Here is a 17,515-nt window from a genome sequence, read left to right on the forward strand (position 1 = left end):
ATAAAGATTCCAGTTTCCCCCTTTATTTTATCCCTGTAGCTGCCTCCACCTGTCTCACTTTGCTGCTGGCTGTTGCTGCAGCTCCTGCTTGTGCTTTAGCCATTAGCTCTGTGTAGCCCAGTTCCTCACAAGTGGGAACAACTGGGAGAAAATCAGCCTGTATATACGGAGGAGCCAGAAAAAGCTTGGCTGACACTCCCCACCCTGCTTCTTCCCATGCCTCCTTCCAGTAGAGAGATGTACTTTTGATTGAATGCACAATGCACAGGTCACTGGCACAAACACAAAGTAGATCCCTGTTTTAAAGATGCTTTCATAGTGCTTGGTAGTTTCCATTCATATTCCCTTGTGAAAAGTTGGCCTGTGAGATTCTCATAGTGAAACCTTGTAGTACCAACAGAAGTCATCAATGAGAATTAGTTCCACGGTGATTATAAATGCTCCTGGTCCATGGGAACTGAAACCAGCTTCTGTGGGTACCACAGTAGCGTGAGATGGGGATTAGGGCTGCCCCACGAGCTGCTGTCACATGAAGAGCTCCTTTGGTGGGTTTTTGTGCTTTTGTCAGTGAGCTCCCATGTCCCTGTGTCTCTGGGGTGGCCAAGTCAGGGATGCAAACAGCTCTTGAGTGTGGCTGCCCACCTTCTCTCCCTCAGGACCTGCCTGGAAGAGGCCGGAGCAGTGGTGTTGGAGGGAGGTGGAATGTGATCAGCTGTCTGCCAGTGACTAATGCAAAGGCTCTTTTTATCTACCCACATCCTATTTTAGTGAATAAGTGCTTGATGCTAATAGTGATAACAGTTACCCAGGGAGGAGGGAGTAGAACTTTGATGTGCTGCTTCAGCAGGGGGATAAGCCATGAGGGAATGATGAGGGAATGCCGGACCCGTCTGTCTCTGATATTAGCGCTAGAAATCTGTGTCCCAAACCCAAATGATATTTGGGGGGGAGGGGAGGGGGGAGAAACTAAGTAACAACATGTTGTTGCCGTCTCCGTTGGTCCCCGGCTGTAGTTGTTCTCCATCTTCAGCGCAGCGTTTTGGGTGGAGTAACAACGAGCAGCACGCTCGGCGGTGTTATTCTTCCCTGGGTGGAGTTGAGCGGAGCGGGGCAGGCCGAGCCCGGATTACGGCGGTGCTTCCCCCTCCTCGCTGCTGAATGCAGCTCTGCCGATGCGGCCTCACGTGGCTGCGGGGAGACACAAGGAGGCTGCCAGCCCATTCCAGGCGGCTCTCCGTGCTGCCCGCAGGTGAGCAGCAGCCCGAGCCCGGCCTCTCCCAGCCCGCCGCATCCCCCCTCCCGCCTTCCCATCGAGCGACCCGGCGGCGAGGGGAGATTTTGAGGGGCCGCCTGGGCGAGAAGGCGCTCGGGGGGCTCCGGCACCTCAAGGCGGTGGCGGCGGCGGCAGCGACAGCAAGTCACTAAGTCAGACTGCACCATTTTCTTCTCACCCTGCGTAAAGGCGATGTGAGGAGCTGACGGGAGCTGCCCCCTCCCCCTGCTGCTGGTGATGCTGAAGAAGCCGGAGCCTTCCTCCCGGCCAGAAGACGCAGCCTCTCCAGAGGAATCCCGAAAGACCTTCCCACTTCGGTGATGGGTGTTTAAAGGCCGGTTTTTCGTGTCCTTCTCCTATTTTTTTTTTTTTTCATCCTCCCCGGCTGAGCCTGAAGCCCGCCTTCTCCTGCAGCCGCAGCCACGCTGAAGATCTTTCAGGCTGCTGGGAGGTAATTCCAGCTGCTCCCTGGCCGTGTGCGTGTGGCTGCGGGCACTTTGGCACGTCTTGTTGTGTGGACGTGGCTCCCATCCTTCCCGAGCCATGGGTGCTGCAGAGGCTGGAGCGGAACCCTGACCTTTCCTGGGGTGCCGGAGGAGGAAGAGTGGATTACGCCGTGAAGTTCTGGCTCGCAGCCAGTGCCCTTGCGGAAAAAAAAAAAAAAAAAAATTAAGTCACCTGGGTATCTGCGTGTGGTGGGAACGGCTTCCTTGGAGCTGGGGTTTGCCTCGCCAAAATGGCTCACGCAGCCGCTTCCATTAAAAAAGTTCGAGAATCTGAACTCGAAGAGAGGGAGAGAAACCTTGAGAAGGAAAGGAAAAGGCAGCGGAAAATCTCTAGGGCTGATCGGAAACGCAAGGTATGAGGGGGAAAAGCAGCCCCCTTCTCCTTTTCTCCCCCACCCTTCCTCCCTCCCTGTAGCCCTTCACAGGTGTTCATTGCCAGGTGTAACGCTCTGCCCTTCATTTTCCGAACCTTTCCCATCACATTTCCCTTTTGCATCCCTTTCCATCCCTTTGGAGCCCCGCTGTGGACTCAGCCCATCTGCAGTGAGATTAAAGTGCTGCCAGCCATGGCAGCCCAGAGCCACCCAGGAATGCTGCCCAGAAAGATGGCATGCCAGCATTGCCGCCTTCTCTGCATCCCCAGAAGAGCTGGAGCTGCCTACCCTCCTTCCCAGCCAGGTGTTTCAAGCCCCGAGCTGATCTGAAGGAGTTGTCAGGGAGGGAGGTGGCTGTGCTTGTGTTCTGCAGCGTGAAGATGCATTTCTCTACTTCCCGACAGCATTTCCCCCCATTTCCCATGTTCAGTTCCCCTTCCCACGTCCCCAGCAGTGCTCAGGGCTGTGTGTGGGACCTGTCTCGGGGTGCTGGGCGCCTCAGCCGAGCCATGATGCAGTTTTTGGGTGTCACTGGGGGATTCTGGGCTGGCGCCGTGATTCAGTGTATTTACTCTGCACACTGCAGGTGTATTGTCGGGGTAGGGCCTGGCACACAGGTCTGCAATCTGTCGGGTTGGCAGCCTCTGGTTCTCTTAAGGCATCTCTGTTTAGGTGGTTCGGATTCTGGGGAGATGTCTCGTGATTTATAATTAACTGTTGTTTTCCTTCTGGGTTAGAAATGGGGAATGACAACTCCCATTGCCATAGGGTAAAAAAAATAAAGAAGAATTAAAAAAATCAATAGAGATGATTTGCTTGCCAGATATATATATAGAGAGAGGGTTTCCAAGGACACAAATATTTGAAATAGTGGAGAAAATATTAAAACCTGAAGGTTCTGTGAAGCTTAGCTTTAGGACTGTGATACATTGGGAGTGCCTGTGTTAATGCCTCCTCATTGCTGTTTCTTTCCTCCCATCTCCAGAATCTCTAGGTTGTCACATGCATTAACTCATTCCCTGACACCGTGTCTGTATCCATTCTTTATAAATTTCTCTGGAAGGAAGCATATCAAAAGGCATAATCTGTCCTTTTTTATTTTCCCCCTTTTCAGCTACATTGCGTGTAATCACAGGTCTCTGTACAAAGAAAAACACAGAATCCAGCCATGTAACGTTCGAATTTACAGATCCTTTTGGCAGATCTCTAGGATTCAGAAACCATCTGCTCCCTTGGCATACCTGGAAATTTTGAATTCATTTTACATTCAGTGTTGTGGGTTTTTATATTCTGAACTGCAGGGCTTCAATAAAGCGACCGAGGTCGTTTGGTGCCTTTGGGACCTTTGGGTGTGATCTCCGTGACTTTCCAAAGGCTCGCTTTGCAGAGTTCATTAAGTCACATCCCAATTCTCTTCATCAGAACAGGAATGTCATTTCCAATGAATGCAGTGCCTGGATGCTGGGCAGAGCTGCTTGGGGCAGATTGTGATTACTCTCCTAATCCCTTAAATGGGACACTGCAGCATAAGGTAGTTTTTGTGATTACATTTTTGATTGTGGAATCCTCTGCAAAATAACCTTTTTTTTAAAAAAGAAGATGTGTTTCATGTGTGGGTGTCCTTGCTGGAAGGGCTTTTTCCATGTTTGCCCAGCACCCACCTCAGTTCCTTCATCACGTTCTGTGTGTTGTTTTTTTCTGGTTTTCACGAATCCTATTTCAGCAACGCGTTTGATTGAAATACCTTTTTGACTACTTTAATTAAAGCTGGATAGAATTAATACTGCCCCTTCTGCTCTCTCCTTTCCCAGAGAGCTGCAAGCAGGCAGGCTCAGGCCGCATCCGCGTTGGTAATCATGTGCGGTGATGCAGGCTCCTAATCAGATTTTCAGATCCAGGGATCTCCAGTGGTCGCTGCTTAGAAAACATGGAGAACACCTCAGTGCTGGGTGCGTTCCTCCCTTTTTAATATTCAGCCCCTGCTCCTGGCTCCCTTCTACTGCGGCTGTACCTCGCTGTTACATAAACAAGTGCCTGGCTGCACCCTGAACTTGCCTGCCCGTGGTTGGGGGTGGGTCGGGCTGGGCTTTTCCCTCCTGCTCCTGCTGCAGGAGACGCACAGCGGCACAGAGATGAGTTGAGTTTGTTTGTGTCTGTGTGCATACGTGCAGATCAGCTCCGTGGATATGTGTACACGCCCAGCACATACCCAGAATAACCCAAACATACAATAGGTGTTGTATATAATAGAATGTTTTTATTTAGTCCACTGAGATGTATATATTTATAAATATGTCACTCAAGTTCCTTAAAAACAATACGTTGTTTACTGTGAAATGGAATTGTCTCCTCGTAGGTGCAAAGCCCTCCCAGTTTCTTTGACTTCCTTGGAAAACAGAGGCTAGGAACAAATTGTGGGTGCAGGTCCATGAGTGGCAAAATACAAAGGGATATTATTTTGCTTGCTCTCAGGACTTCAGCTCTTTCTGCACAGGGGGAACACGGCCCCGGCTTTGTGACTTATTGGAAAGCTCTTGCATTGCAGTGAGTGGATTTTCAGTGCAAGGGAGATCCATTTTGTTTGGAGAAGAGTGGTGAGAGTGGGAATATGTCAGGTGTGGGTGACCTGTCTTTCCAAAGCCTCATTTGGGTACGTGCCCCGTTATCCGTACGTGCCCTGTGCATGAAGCGCTCCTTTGGCCTTGCGATGGAAACTTGTTCTGTGTCCCTGGAACATCCTGATTATGCAAAAGAGGATAATGAAGGGCCATGGCTTTATCTTTTCCACTCTGCCAGGATGTTTGGCATCTATTGCTACGGTCCCGTGCTTCTCTGAGCTCCCAGGAATGCTGCAGGGCGTGGGCTCTTGGTGGCTCTGCCTCTTCTCTTGAGTGTTTTGCTTGGTGATGTTTTGCAGTGTGATCATCACCTGTCTTGGCAGCAGCACCACAAACGGTGGCTGCGGCTTCTGTGCTGCCTGGGGAGGCCCAGAACGTTCCTAAATGTCCTCACGTCTGCTGCCTGATGGAGCTGCGGGCCGGAACGGCTCCCTGGCCATCGGCAGGGCTGGGAACAGGCCCGGCACCAGCAGCAATCTTGCTCAGATGGCCTCTTCTTACCCTCCTTAGTAGTTCTTTAAAGATGAGCAGAATTATTCCAAGCCCAAAAACTTGGGAAAAGGAGTCTGCATGCTGAAGACCCTCCCCTTGATTCTTTTTGAGATTGACTCAGTTGATTTTAAAATCCAGTCGACAAGAGGCAGCTCTGCTCACCTTACATCCAAGGGGAGATTCTCCCTTTCATGCAGGGAATCTTTTCCTGCAATGTGGAAAAATGGGTACTGATGCAAACACATGTATGTAAACAAAAAAAAAACCCCAAGCATGTGAATAGTTGTCTGGATACCCAGATGTACCCATTAAAAGCCAGGTCCTAACAGAGGAGTTGAGCAGGTTAAGTATGTAAATTGTAGCGGAATTTAGGCGTGATTAATTCCATTATACCTAAATGTGGGGCCCAGCTCCACTTGGCTCTTGGTGTCGTTTGAGAGAGCTGACTGTGGCTCATCCTTTGGGGAGTGAGGAGAAGGGAGCTGGTGTGATTATGCCACGGTCACTCACTGAGTCAGCAGCAAAGCTGGAATTACAGCCTGGGAATCCAGCTGCCTTGCCCCTGGCTCTGTGTAACACACACTTGCTTTTCCCTGTCTAAAGTGCTTTTCAAAGCAGACAGAGCTTCCTGTCTCTGCATGTGACAAGTAAGTGTTGGAGAGCTTTTAGGAAACCCAAATCAAATAAAATCTCGAAGTAGAAAAAGCTATTATAAAAATGGCTTTTACTGCCAAAGAAAACTAGCTTCTGAATGTTACAAATGTGGTAAGATGATGGCTGTTACTTTTACCACCAGTAAGGAGAAAAGAGTTTGAGCTCTTCTTTCTTACTAACAGTAAATGGCTATTTATTTAGTCTTTTGAAAAAGTTTGGAAAGGGCCAGAGTTCAGTGAGGAAGGAAAGGGATTAATGAGTTTGGGCGTGCTGGAAAGAGGCATCCCAAGGAGGAGGAAGTCACGTGGGGCCACAATTCTTTGCTGTTGGTCCCTCCCGTGTTGGTACATGGATACCAAGCTATCTCACCTGGTGTGAACCTGCTGCTGCAGGATCATCGTGGAGTTTCTATCAGTTTACGTAAGGAAGACAGAGCAAGTCTCTCTCGCTGTCTGACCTGTGTGTGTTGGAGCTTTCAAGGTTCATTGCAGCTTTAACCCACTGTTCTTCCTTTAGCACCAAATACGTCTTGCCCATGCAGTGTTGTGTTTGTAACCTTGGCAAACATCTCTGTGTTTCACTAGAATTTCTGGATGTTTCACATGTCCCTCCAGCCACCAAAAAAGAAGTCTTTTTGGTGTTTTTTAATGGAGTGTTTGCGTAGGAGGTGCCTATTCCTGGTGCCCTTTGAGCATTTACCTCCTGTATCTCAAACTGGTGTTTTCCTTACATAGATGTTTCTGGGCATGAAAATAATCTCCCACTGTTTGCTTCCTTGTAAGATGGAGCTTCTTTAGATGACGGTGCATTTCAGAACAGACTGGGACTTGCTGCTGCGTTTTATCAATGTCATATTTGAGGGGTGATGTGCAAGGGAACGAATGCACACTGTTCTGGAGTGAAACAAGCCAGGGGTTGTAGTGAAGATTGATGATCCCCAATTCCCTTACTTCTGATGGGAAAGGAGCAGTTTTCCACTGCAAGTTTAAATTTGCTCACCTTCTGTATTGTTGTCTAACCACGCTGTGATTTAGATGTGGTATTTAAGTTTAATGTCCTTGGTTAATTTTTGAAAGACAAGATTTATTTGGTTTTAATAAATCATATGAAGACAGTATTTCAAAACACTGATTGTTTACCTCAGTGTGTTTCTGGTTTTGAGGGTGAATATACCTCTTCACAAGTTAAAATTGAATTATTCCATGTCTGGAATACTGGAGAAAATACTGACAGAGTCTTCTGGCCCCATTGTGTGAGATGCTGTATTCAGGAGGAGGGAAATGCGTTACTGGAATGCTCAATCCCTCTGCATGGTAAAGCTTGCTTGGTGCAGTCCAGTGTAAAGGTGTGCACTTTGGGTTTTATGGCTGGATTGACTCATTATGTGACTGTTTCCACAAAGTTATGGAAGTGTTCAAAGTGCCAAAGTTTCCATCTCTCACTCCATCTATTTCAATAAAAAGGACTTTAAAAAGAGCGACCAAGAGGGAGGAGAAATGTCAGCACCTGCCTGTGGTGTCTGTCCATCCCTCCTGTCTCTGCTGATTTAACTTACCAGGAACCATGAATTGTTAAAAAAATTGAGAGGGCAATTACCCACTGAAGGAGATTATCCCTGATAAACTTCTGTGGCTTTTGGGATGGTTTTTTTTTTCCTCTCCCTAAAATGTCTTATGTCCTTTAAATCCATGATATTTCCTGCACCACTGGAATTATTACATGATGGTTGGGCAGCTTTGTGCTAAGCAATTAAAAAAAAAGAGTGTTTAATGTAGATGTCAGATGTTCAACTGGGAAGTGTCAAGCTTTTAGGAATCTGGCTTATGTAGTTTGATCCCTCAGGCTTTTCCTTTGAACTCCTGGGGAAAGTTTGGCACCTGAAGTAACAGTGGCATATGAGCAGGGAGAGTTCAGAGTTTGATGGTAAAGTCTGGAGCCGTGCCCTGGGTGTGTATTTGCCAACATACAGTGCCTGCAGAGTGTGGAACAGCCATTATGTCTGTAAGGGGAGTAGGAGGATTGCCCATTCACACAGCCCTTCATTCCCTGAGATGGTGCAAAATCCTCCAGCTGTCAGTCAGATGGGTTTTCCTACTTTATTGACTTGGCTCTCTGCTCACACCACCTTCCTTTGTGTTACTTTGTGTGAATGTAGGTGTTACTGAAAGTTTTTGAAGAAGTAATTCCCGTTCCCTGCATCAATCCTAAACAATTCCTTTTGTGCAGTCGATGTGGCACTGGTAGTTTTGTTTGAATGCCTGATGAGCTCTTCTATACTTGAATACATCTTGATGTATGTGCCTGTTAGCAACCTCTTAATAATCCTTTAGCCTTAGACAGCTAAAATCAACACTATTTCCCCCATTCAGTCCATGGAGCTGTCCAGGTAGGAGTTGATATTCCCTACTGTTATACAATTCTATACAGTCTTGGAGTATATAATATGAATTACCGAAATCTGACTGTTGTAATGAAGTGAATTTCAGATGCTTCACAGAGTTGGCCCCTCACAAGATGCTGACGTGTTGGACTGTTCAAGGGGTTTCTCATGGCAATTTTTTATAAAAGTTACATATATTGTAAATAGATTTGGTGTTTGTGGTTTATAGCTTACAGTTTTTCAGGGTTAGCACTCTATGCCAAGACCTTGCACACAGGGGTCAATATGGATTAATTGGTAGCTGCCCTCGTAGCTTGTGTGTGTTTCAGACTACACTTTGGGGAACCCTCCACTTTAGGATCAGCTTTTTGTCCTCCAGCAAAATCCCTTTCTGATGAAGAGAGAATAAGAATGAACAGAAAGAGAAAGGGGAGGGAAGTAGCACTAGATTAAAAAAGTTACGCTGTTTGCATGTGCTCTGAAGCAGACCAGTGAGACTAATTGTTTGGATCAGCTCAGGAGAAACTCCCAGTGTTTCATATTTAGAAAGTATTAATGTGATGCTGTTGTACATGACCCGAGGAAGGGTGTGGATTTCTCTTTGCCTGATGGTTTAGACCTGCCTCGTCTTTATTCCTGTATGTAAAATCCAGGCAGCATTGACAAGCGGTGTTCACCCAAAATGGGTGTAGCTCTTATTTCCCCAGGCTCGTGGAAGATGATTTCAACCCACAGAACCATAATTACAAGCCTTTCTAGGCTGTTTTAGGTTGAATAATTCAAGCTCATTTTAAATTATTTACTGCTGCTGGCCTGTGCTGTGCCAGGATGTCTAACAGGGACGTGTCACCTCTCAAAGCCAGTGAAGCTCACGGTGCAACAGGAGACTCGAGCACACAAAAGCTGGTTCGTGCCTCACTGCTCAGGCCTTGATTTACCGGGGACTGGCTCGACCCACTTGAGCCTTGCTGCTCCCCTGCTTCATTCCTTTTTAAAGGAAGGGAGGGAAGGAATCACATGCACCGTGTTGGTCTCGCTGCTGGCGCAGGAAGAGGCAGCAACTAAGGTTTCCCAGATGGCCCTGTTAAGCTAACAGAGAATAGTTATGCTCAGCAAGTATTTTCCTTCTGGTTTTGCTGATGAGGGTGGTATTGGACATCAGAGCTGCCTGGGGAGAGGAATCATTGCTGTCATCCTCATTTTTGGGCTAGGGAAACTCAATTCCACTTAGTTAAGTGAGGCAACAGTGTGAATTGTCTCTGGTTTAGGCTCTCTGTTGGAAATCACAGACTGGTTTGGGTTGGAAAGGACCTAAAAGATCATCCAGTGCACAGACAGGGACACCTTCCATTGCCCCAGGTTGCTCCAAGCCCCATCCAACCTGGCCTTGGACACTTCCAGGGATGGGGCAGCCACAGCTTTTCTGGGCAACCTGTGCCAGGGCCTCCCCACCCTCCCATCTAACCCTGCCCTCTGGCAGTGGGAAGCTGTTACCCCTCGTTATTGAAATAAGGCTGTTGAAATAACATTCTTGCGCCAAATAAGCAAAAACCTCAAAACTTTATGTAACAGCAAAAGAACAACCAGTCTTTTCCCAAATGATGCCTGTTTCTGTTTGTGTTTCTTGTGGCAAAGATACATTTGGACTGTGTTTGGGTAGAGTGACAGGACTTTGCAGGGGGAACTGAGTGAAATCTAAAATGCTGCTGTGAGCCTTAGGCCGTCATGCCAGGCTGCTGTGTGCAGAGCAGGGCGGCTTTCCCGGCCGTGGGTTCGTTCTGCACAATGGCATTTGCTCCAGACAAAAAGCGGTTTAGATTTTTATACAAAATAGAAGTTATTTTGACCGGTCAGTGGCAGCAGCAAGTGCTGTATCCCAGCAATATTTTGCTGAAGGAATGCACGGAGACTCCATAGCAACTAGATGAGATCTGTGCTATGTTCTCTGTGCTGCTGCTGCCGTGTTTCCTGGGGAGAATCCTGCCAGCCCCCACTGCCCCCACAGCCACGGTGCCTGTGCTGCACAGCCCCACCCTGCGTGGCGAATGGCAGCTCCAGCCAACGGCCACTGCTCCAGGGGTGTTTTTAGGACGATGAAAAATCCCCCACGTTGCATTTTATCCCCTTTTCTGGATTATCACGGGGACAGCACAAAGCCCGCAGCGTTGTCTGCAAGGTAGCTAAAGCACTCAGCTGCTCCTCTGGTGATAATTTATTTACTAACTTCTCCCTTCCTGGGATACAGGCATTAGGAACAGGTGCTTTCCCAGAGCCAGTTCCCTCTAGTGGTGCAGGGTATTAGCCTGGTGAATGATGAGGCGCTGGAAAAGCTTTCCCAAACCAGGGAAATCAGGAATAATTAATGGCCGTGCCCAGAGCCAGCTCTGCATTGCAGCACGAGTTCTCCCAGGCTTAAGGAAGTACGTGCTTGGCTGTCTTCCCCGGATTCCTAAGGAAGCCTAGCACTTAACCTGCTTGGTTTGGGATTTGGTGATGCTCCCTGCACCTGCAGTGTGGCTCTGCTTGTTGGAGATGCGGTTCCAGCAGGAGGGAAGGTGGGATGTGTTTCCTTGCAGAGGTGAGGGCCAGTACAGCCGGTGTGGGGCTCCTGTGTCCCTTCCAGGTACACGGAATATTCATCCCTGCAGCATTTAACTGTGGCACAGAGCTCTGACACCAACCTTAGCATGTGTTTGCTCTTAGCAGGGCTTGGAAATCCGTTAAAAGACAGGAATGAAGGAAATTCTCTGTGAGCAGCTTAGGAGGAACCAAGTTATTGCTACAGCCGGTGAATATGCAGGTAGTAAAAAAGGTTAATTAACACGAGTTTTCTCTTTATCTCAGTTTAGCCATTTTGTAAGTCATCTGGCTGCATTTAGCAGCACATACTCCTTTATTCTGAGCAATAAACCATCATTATTTTGTAGTCTCTAGATAGTTGTAATAATGATTATTGGTCCAGGAGCCTGAAACGTAGGAAAGGGTATTTGATCCTTTTTTAAACCAACTTTAACGTGCAAAATGAGTGTTAGGAAAATGGAAGGCTTGAGAGGAACCGGACTCTTCTTGGAAGAGGTGTTTGAGATGGACAGGGATAATTTAGAGATAAGGAACTGTAATTAAAGGTTATAAAGGAACACTTGGTTTTATAACACCAAATATTACAATTTTAACTCATTGAAATCCCTGAAAGATTTTCTAATGATTTCAGGAGATTTCAGATTTTTTCCAGATGATTTCAAACAGGAGATAATTCACCTCCTATTACGTAACCATCTTAGTGCTTTATGTTTTCCAGTGTCATTTTTGAACATGTGTCCAGTTCCTGTAATTTAGTTCTGGGAGATTATTTATGGTGGAAAATAATGTCACGCAAATGTACCATTGGCTCCAAAGTGTTCTTTACGTAAGTGTGATGTTCTGTGACCTGTCCTGTTCATGCTTTTGGCCCAGGGAGAGCTTTGGTGTTCTAAACTATTTATAAATCTAATAACTTTCTAAAAATAATGGTTAAAATAATTAGAAAAGCAGAAAGAGCTGGAAAATCACAAATGGAATTGGAGGGAAAACTTGCTGGTACTTTAATCCCCTTGGAGTGTTGTGGGGGTGGGAGACCCCTGCTGTCAGTGAAAAGCTGGATCAGAGAAGGAACAAAAGTCTTCCCTTCCTAAAAGCTGTTTTAGGGTTCCAGTGGCTTTACCTCAGATATTTGTGCAAGTGTTAAAAATGTAAAAATAGATGTTTTCCTGCCCTGCAAAGGCAATGCAGCATCAGGTGGTGATCACTGAATATATCAGAGTTTTCCCATGTGTAGGGGTCATCCTGACCTGGAAGAGGCTGCCCAGGGAAGCGGTGGAGAATGGATGAGAACAGCCAAATATTCATTTAATCAGACAGCTGCTTCCCCTGTCCATGGTGTTGATGCCCTCCCATAAATGAGCAAGAATAAGGAATTTCATTTGTCACTTTGAATGCAGCAGGACTTTTCAGAACTCTGACACAGGATCCGAGGTCTTTCCCTGTAGTATTCATTTGGCAGCCTCTTCAAGTATTTTATTATACACAATTCCTTTGTTTTAGAGTATCACTGCATAATAGATGTACTTTTACTCATCTGGAGGGTTTGGCTGTTGTTTAGCTTACAAAACTCCTTTTTTAGTATTATTATTATTTTTACTCGTTCTGCATATCAAATACACATTCCAGTGGGAATTGTAGTCCAACTGGTGGAGATGTGGAATGTGTGGTTTTGTCAGTGATCTTCCTGACTTCAGGCTGAAATACTTACATCTACTGTTTCACTTTATCCATGTTAAATTAAATGATCCTACTACTGGTTTATAGGCATTTATATCTCCAGTAAAGAACATAATTTGCTTTTGTTCTGAAATGTCATTTGGGTTGAGTTCCTGAAGGTATGAGTCTCACAGGAAAGATTAAGTTTAGGGCAGTATTCCACAAAATAGGGGGTTGTTTCCAGTGAGATGGGAATTTTGGTTCCTCTTCTCTATTTTTTTTTTTTTTAACTTCCTGTAGTGCAGGTTAAGGAGCAGTTTAGCAGTAATTTTTCTGTTGATAAGCACTTAAATGAAGAAGTCCAGGGTCAGGCTGATTGTAGGAAGAAGTGCTGCTCTCTGAAAGGAAGGGTATCAGGAGGCAGGTCCAGATAATTGGGGTCTATTTCTGACTCTGCCTATTACATAATTGGATATGTATTAATTTTCTGTTCCATGTAATTGAAATTTTATGTATCTTTGCCCCAGCTGGTTTCATGAAGATGCTGTGAGAGAGGAAACCTGCAAGTAATAGCCAAATATTACAGTTACAATATAACATAAACTTTCAAATGCTGCAGCACTTTCCTTACCATAAAAAATTTGGGTTTATTTATACATAACTCAGAATTACCACAGAATGACTTGGATGCAGACCTGACATGCTTTTTGGTGTGTTCTTTGGTGCTTCTATGAACTACATGGAGATGGTTTGGTGTTTTTTCCCCGGGTAGCACGTCTTTAACCAGCTGATAAAGGATGTGAAGATGTGTTTTCAGTCACAAGCTCTCCAAGTGTCTCTTTAGAACCGTGTGCATGGGTGCAGTAATGAAAGTTCAGTCGGTTGCTCAGCAGACTTATTTGTTTTTCATGCTATTCTGGCCCTCGTTTGGATGATTTATGTAACTGTAAGGCACAAATTGCTTGCTTACAGAAACAAAAATTCTTGATTGTGCTCCGTTAGAACCCTTTTGATGGCAGAGAATTGCTTTTGGAAGATTGTCATCTTTTATTTATCATCTCCCGCAACTCCTTCGGCGTGGGGAAAGGCAGAGTATTAGACAGGAGTGATACAAACCCAAGCTTTCAAGTACTGTTTGCTGACATGTGATGGATACAGCACATAACTTTGCCTTTTGTGACTCACTCTTCCTTCAGAGGTTGGGAAGAGAAACCCTTTGGAGCTCCAAAAAGGGGTGGCACTTGATCTGCACCTTGTTAAAACCAGAGACTTGGAGTCAGTAATGCCGGATTCTGGCTCGTTTTTTTTCAAGCAGCTGCTGGTGCCATTAGCTGAGCACATAAAACACGAGCTGCAATATTACAGACTAGAAAAAATCACAGCTTTCATGGTCGTAGCTCAGCTAAATGTAAGTGCACTTTGCACAGCCAGGTTGTTTCAAACATCAGCACAGGTACATTGGGTGTGTGCACTGACTCATGTTGGGGTGTGAGCACTGGGGGGGATGAGCTTTAGTTTCCTTTCAGGGCCACTAATGTTCTCTTTACCATTCTGGTTTATAACCACAAAGAGCAATTTACTAAACCAAGCAGCTTAATATTCAAGATAAAAGTATTTTCTTATGCAGATTAATAGTAACTATTGTTTCTAAGAGGTGTCTTTAATGGGCCCTGAGGTAACAGGCAGGCACAGGGTACAAAATACAATAGAAACTGAGTAAATGGACTCTGGGAGTCCGCTTAGGAACCTGTGATGTACCATTTGGGATTATTTACTATTAATCATAAGTCTCCTCCTTTCCCTTGGCAGAACATACACCCAGGCAATAAGTGCTGTTCAGACAAGAGGATGTTTCTCTACCCAGCAATTTCCAGCAGTGTGTGCACAAACAGGACCTTTACACAGGCACCATTTTGGGATTTGTGGGATATTAAAATAAAACATGCTTTCTGAAAGCATTTTAAAAATCAGATCTTCTCCCTGGTCGCACAAAAGGCCTGATAAGACCATCAAACTTCCAGTTACCAGCTGTGACGTTTTGCATATGTTAAACTCTAAGTAGGTTTCATCCTCCTGCCTCGCACAGCGCTTGGAGGGAGATGTTTTAGTTACACACCATTTTTCCTCTTTGAAGTTGCAGTGAAAGAATATTCTGAGCTCGTGATAAGGTAACTTTTTAGGAAGGAAAAAAAAAGTCTGTTTTAAAACAGTACTGATGTTTTCAGGATAAAGCCACGAGGAAATCTTTTGGAACCTGCAATTTGGGTTCCAGATCTAAGATTTTGTGCTGTTTAACAGTCAGGCAGCACTTTTGAAGTGTTTCCACTTTTTTTTTTCCTTATATCAGTTTATGAGCAAAATACTGAATTTCAGAAGTAAACAGTTCCCTTTCTCTCAGTTTCATCTTGCTGTTTTGCTGTGTTTTATTATAATTGATTAACCTCTGGATTCCCATTACCAGCACTGCAGATATCCCTGCTGCCTGTACAAAAAGTAAGAGAACAATTGACTTTTAGACAGGAAAACATTTAGACCTCAATAAATGTTGGGCATTAGCCTCAACAAAGTCAATTTTGGTGAATGTCAGAGAACGGAAAGTTCTTTTGCACGAGAAGAATTATGAATTTAACATAGTTACCTTTCATTCCTCATTGAATTTATTGATTCTTTTAAACCACAGGAAAGCAAAAGATGTAACACGTGGAAAACTTTATTGTGGATATTGTATCCCTGTATGTGAGGCATGCTGTCTTTTCTATGTTATATGTGAAATACATGTTTCCCCTCCCCAGCTGATTTTAGAGGAGAACAGGCAGTTTTTGGTTTTGAAAGTTGTATGACATTTGTAAGAAATCAAACAGAAGCGAGAAGGTTTTGGAGTCATAATTTATTTATGGGTATGTTGACATGGGTGGGGCTGAACTGCACCTTAACCCTTTACCCTCAGGGTGTTATTCAATATTTCTTGCACTGGTGTTTAGCTTTGTGATTAGACAGCAATCCCTGTAAGAGTTCCCTCGTGTGATTCAGTGCTGGCTGGATGTCACCACGTGCCTTTGGTTCCTGCTGAGATGGAAGCAGGGCTGAGGGGAAAAAGAAATGTTGGCTGTAATTTTAACGAGGAAGGGATGTGATACGTAAACTGCTGAGCCTCTGAGGGCAACTCCAGGAAAATTGGGGTTGTTTTTACTTTCCACTTTCCTATCCATCAAACAGTCTTTCCCCAGTCCTGCCACGCCTGTAGCTGCAGTGATTAAACCCCGGGTTCTCTCTTTGCTTGTTCTCATAGTGATTAAAATACATCCAAGGTACCACTTGGATTAAGAGCCGTCCAGAAAGGATTGTTAGGCTTAATGTGTTCAATGATTCACCACCAAAAGCAGAGCAAGTCCTCTTCAAAATGGCTCAAAATAGATTTTTGCAATTGATTGGACTCAAATTATTTAAGCTGGAGAGGATTTGCTGTTGAGCCCTCTGGAGCAGACAATTACCCCTTCCTAAAGGCTGCTTGGACTTTGGGAATTGCTCTTTGTGGTCTCTGTGACCAGAAGGGAGAAAAGGCTGAATTTTTGGGAAATAGTGATTGCATCAGTGTCATTATTGTAAAACATAAAGGGGGACAGAAGTGATATAAAGGGATGAATCATCAGAGTTTATACTGTGCCTGAGCTCAAGATCTGACCCAAAATAATTGCCAGCAGCAAGGGAGTCATGTTGTACTTGTGGAAGATTCCCCAAGAGTGAAAGACTTTGCATTTAGGAATCATTTCAAGGTTCAGGAATCTCCTAGAAATATATAGGTCCCAGTGCAGTCTGTGCCTTTTTTTTTTTTTTTTTTTTTTTTTTTTTTTAATTACTATGTTTAACCATAAAAATGTCATGGCAAATGGCTCTTTGGGGAAAGATTTGACAATAATAAATGTGGGGCTTTATGTCGCTGATAACTGTGAGTTGTCTTGATACTTGGAACTCTTCCTCTCTTTCTTCATTTTTTCCCTTCTGTATTTATTCTGTGGCTCTGTAAGTGCTATTACAGTGGCTCCTGGATTGTTATTTTAGCTAGACTGAACTAAATTGAAAACATAATTGAAACATCTATAGACAAGTTAAGCTTTAACAGTAATGACAGAAAAGGATAAAGAAGCATTTTTAGTGGCAACAGAGCAGTTCTGCTTTTGTTTCTGCCCACCTGTTTGTGTGAGTGTCTGTAGTCCTGGTTCAGCATATTCCTGGACTGTGGAATGGTATCCCATGAAATGAAATCTCTCTCTGGAGATTAGTTTACAGCTTTGGTTTCACTGCTTCTCACTTGTTAGTCTTGGAGGTCTTGGCTGGGATTTTGCAAGTGGCTGCAAACCAGTGGTTTTGTACCACACTGGGTTTTTTTTGATGACCAGTAGTAGCAAACTCAAGAGTATTTGACCCTGATACCATTTACTACGAGAATCCCTGGAAAAGGTGCAGTTCCCAGCAGTCTGCTGAGTGGGTTTGTGTTTCTTCTGTTGCAGGCTTAGAAAGGCTTCAGGGATGAAAGCAGAATGTTTCCCCTATTTTGGGGGACAGGAGTAACCCTGTCCTAGCACCAGTGTTTTAATACATGACACACTCTGCTCTTAAAAGTGTTTCTGAAGGCTTTTTCTGGTGAAGGGAGTAATCAAGGTTTGGAGTTAGGAGGAGAGGGTACATTAAACCACGGGAAAACAAGTGGATTCAGGGAATTACCCACAGGAGGTACTTCAGCAAGCTATGACTCCCTGTGAGGAGCCTTGAGAGCAGTTCTGGCAGTGGAACACAGAGAGGCGGACTGAGGTGCTTTGCCATCAGCTCCCTGTTTCCAAACACTACCTCTGTGTTTGGTTTCTCCCCCGCTGCCTGCTGGGAGAGAGATCTGCAGCCCAAACAACACAGCAGAGAGCATGGGAATTCCAGAGGCACTGCACCGTGTTCCCCCCCAGAACCTTTGAACCCCACATCATAGAGAC

The 17,515-nt window shown here is 45.2% G+C and overlaps 1 protein-coding gene across 20 annotated transcripts in view; it reads left to right on the top strand.

Annotated features, from left to right (window-relative positions):
- Positions 1-17,515, top strand: part of ANK2 (ankyrin 2) — a 171,903-nt gene that overhangs the window by 31,233 nt on the left and 123,155 nt on the right. For 4 of the 20 annotated variants that reach the window (XM_027906381.1, XM_027906388.1, XM_027906378.1 and 1 more), the window contains exon 1: positions 1,440-2,132. The exons of 15 other annotated variants lie outside the window; for them this stretch is intronic. In XM_027906381.1, the coding sequence (XP_027762182.1) occupies positions 2,010-2,132 (123 nt within the window). In that variant the 5' untranslated portion in view covers positions 1,440-2,009. Of the gene's footprint in view, positions 1-1,439; positions 2,133-17,515 lie in introns of those variants that run through there. One more of the 20 variants, XM_027906383.1, reaches the window with a different exon arrangement.

This window comes from Empidonax traillii, unplaced genomic scaffold, assembly GCF_003031625.1.
Source record: "Empidonax traillii isolate 1590-97213 ecotype Southwest subspecies unplaced genomic scaffold, ASM303162v1 scaffold1290:size209104, whole genome shotgun sequence".
Taxonomy (NCBI): domain Eukaryota; kingdom Metazoa; phylum Chordata; class Aves; order Passeriformes; family Tyrannidae; genus Empidonax; species Empidonax traillii.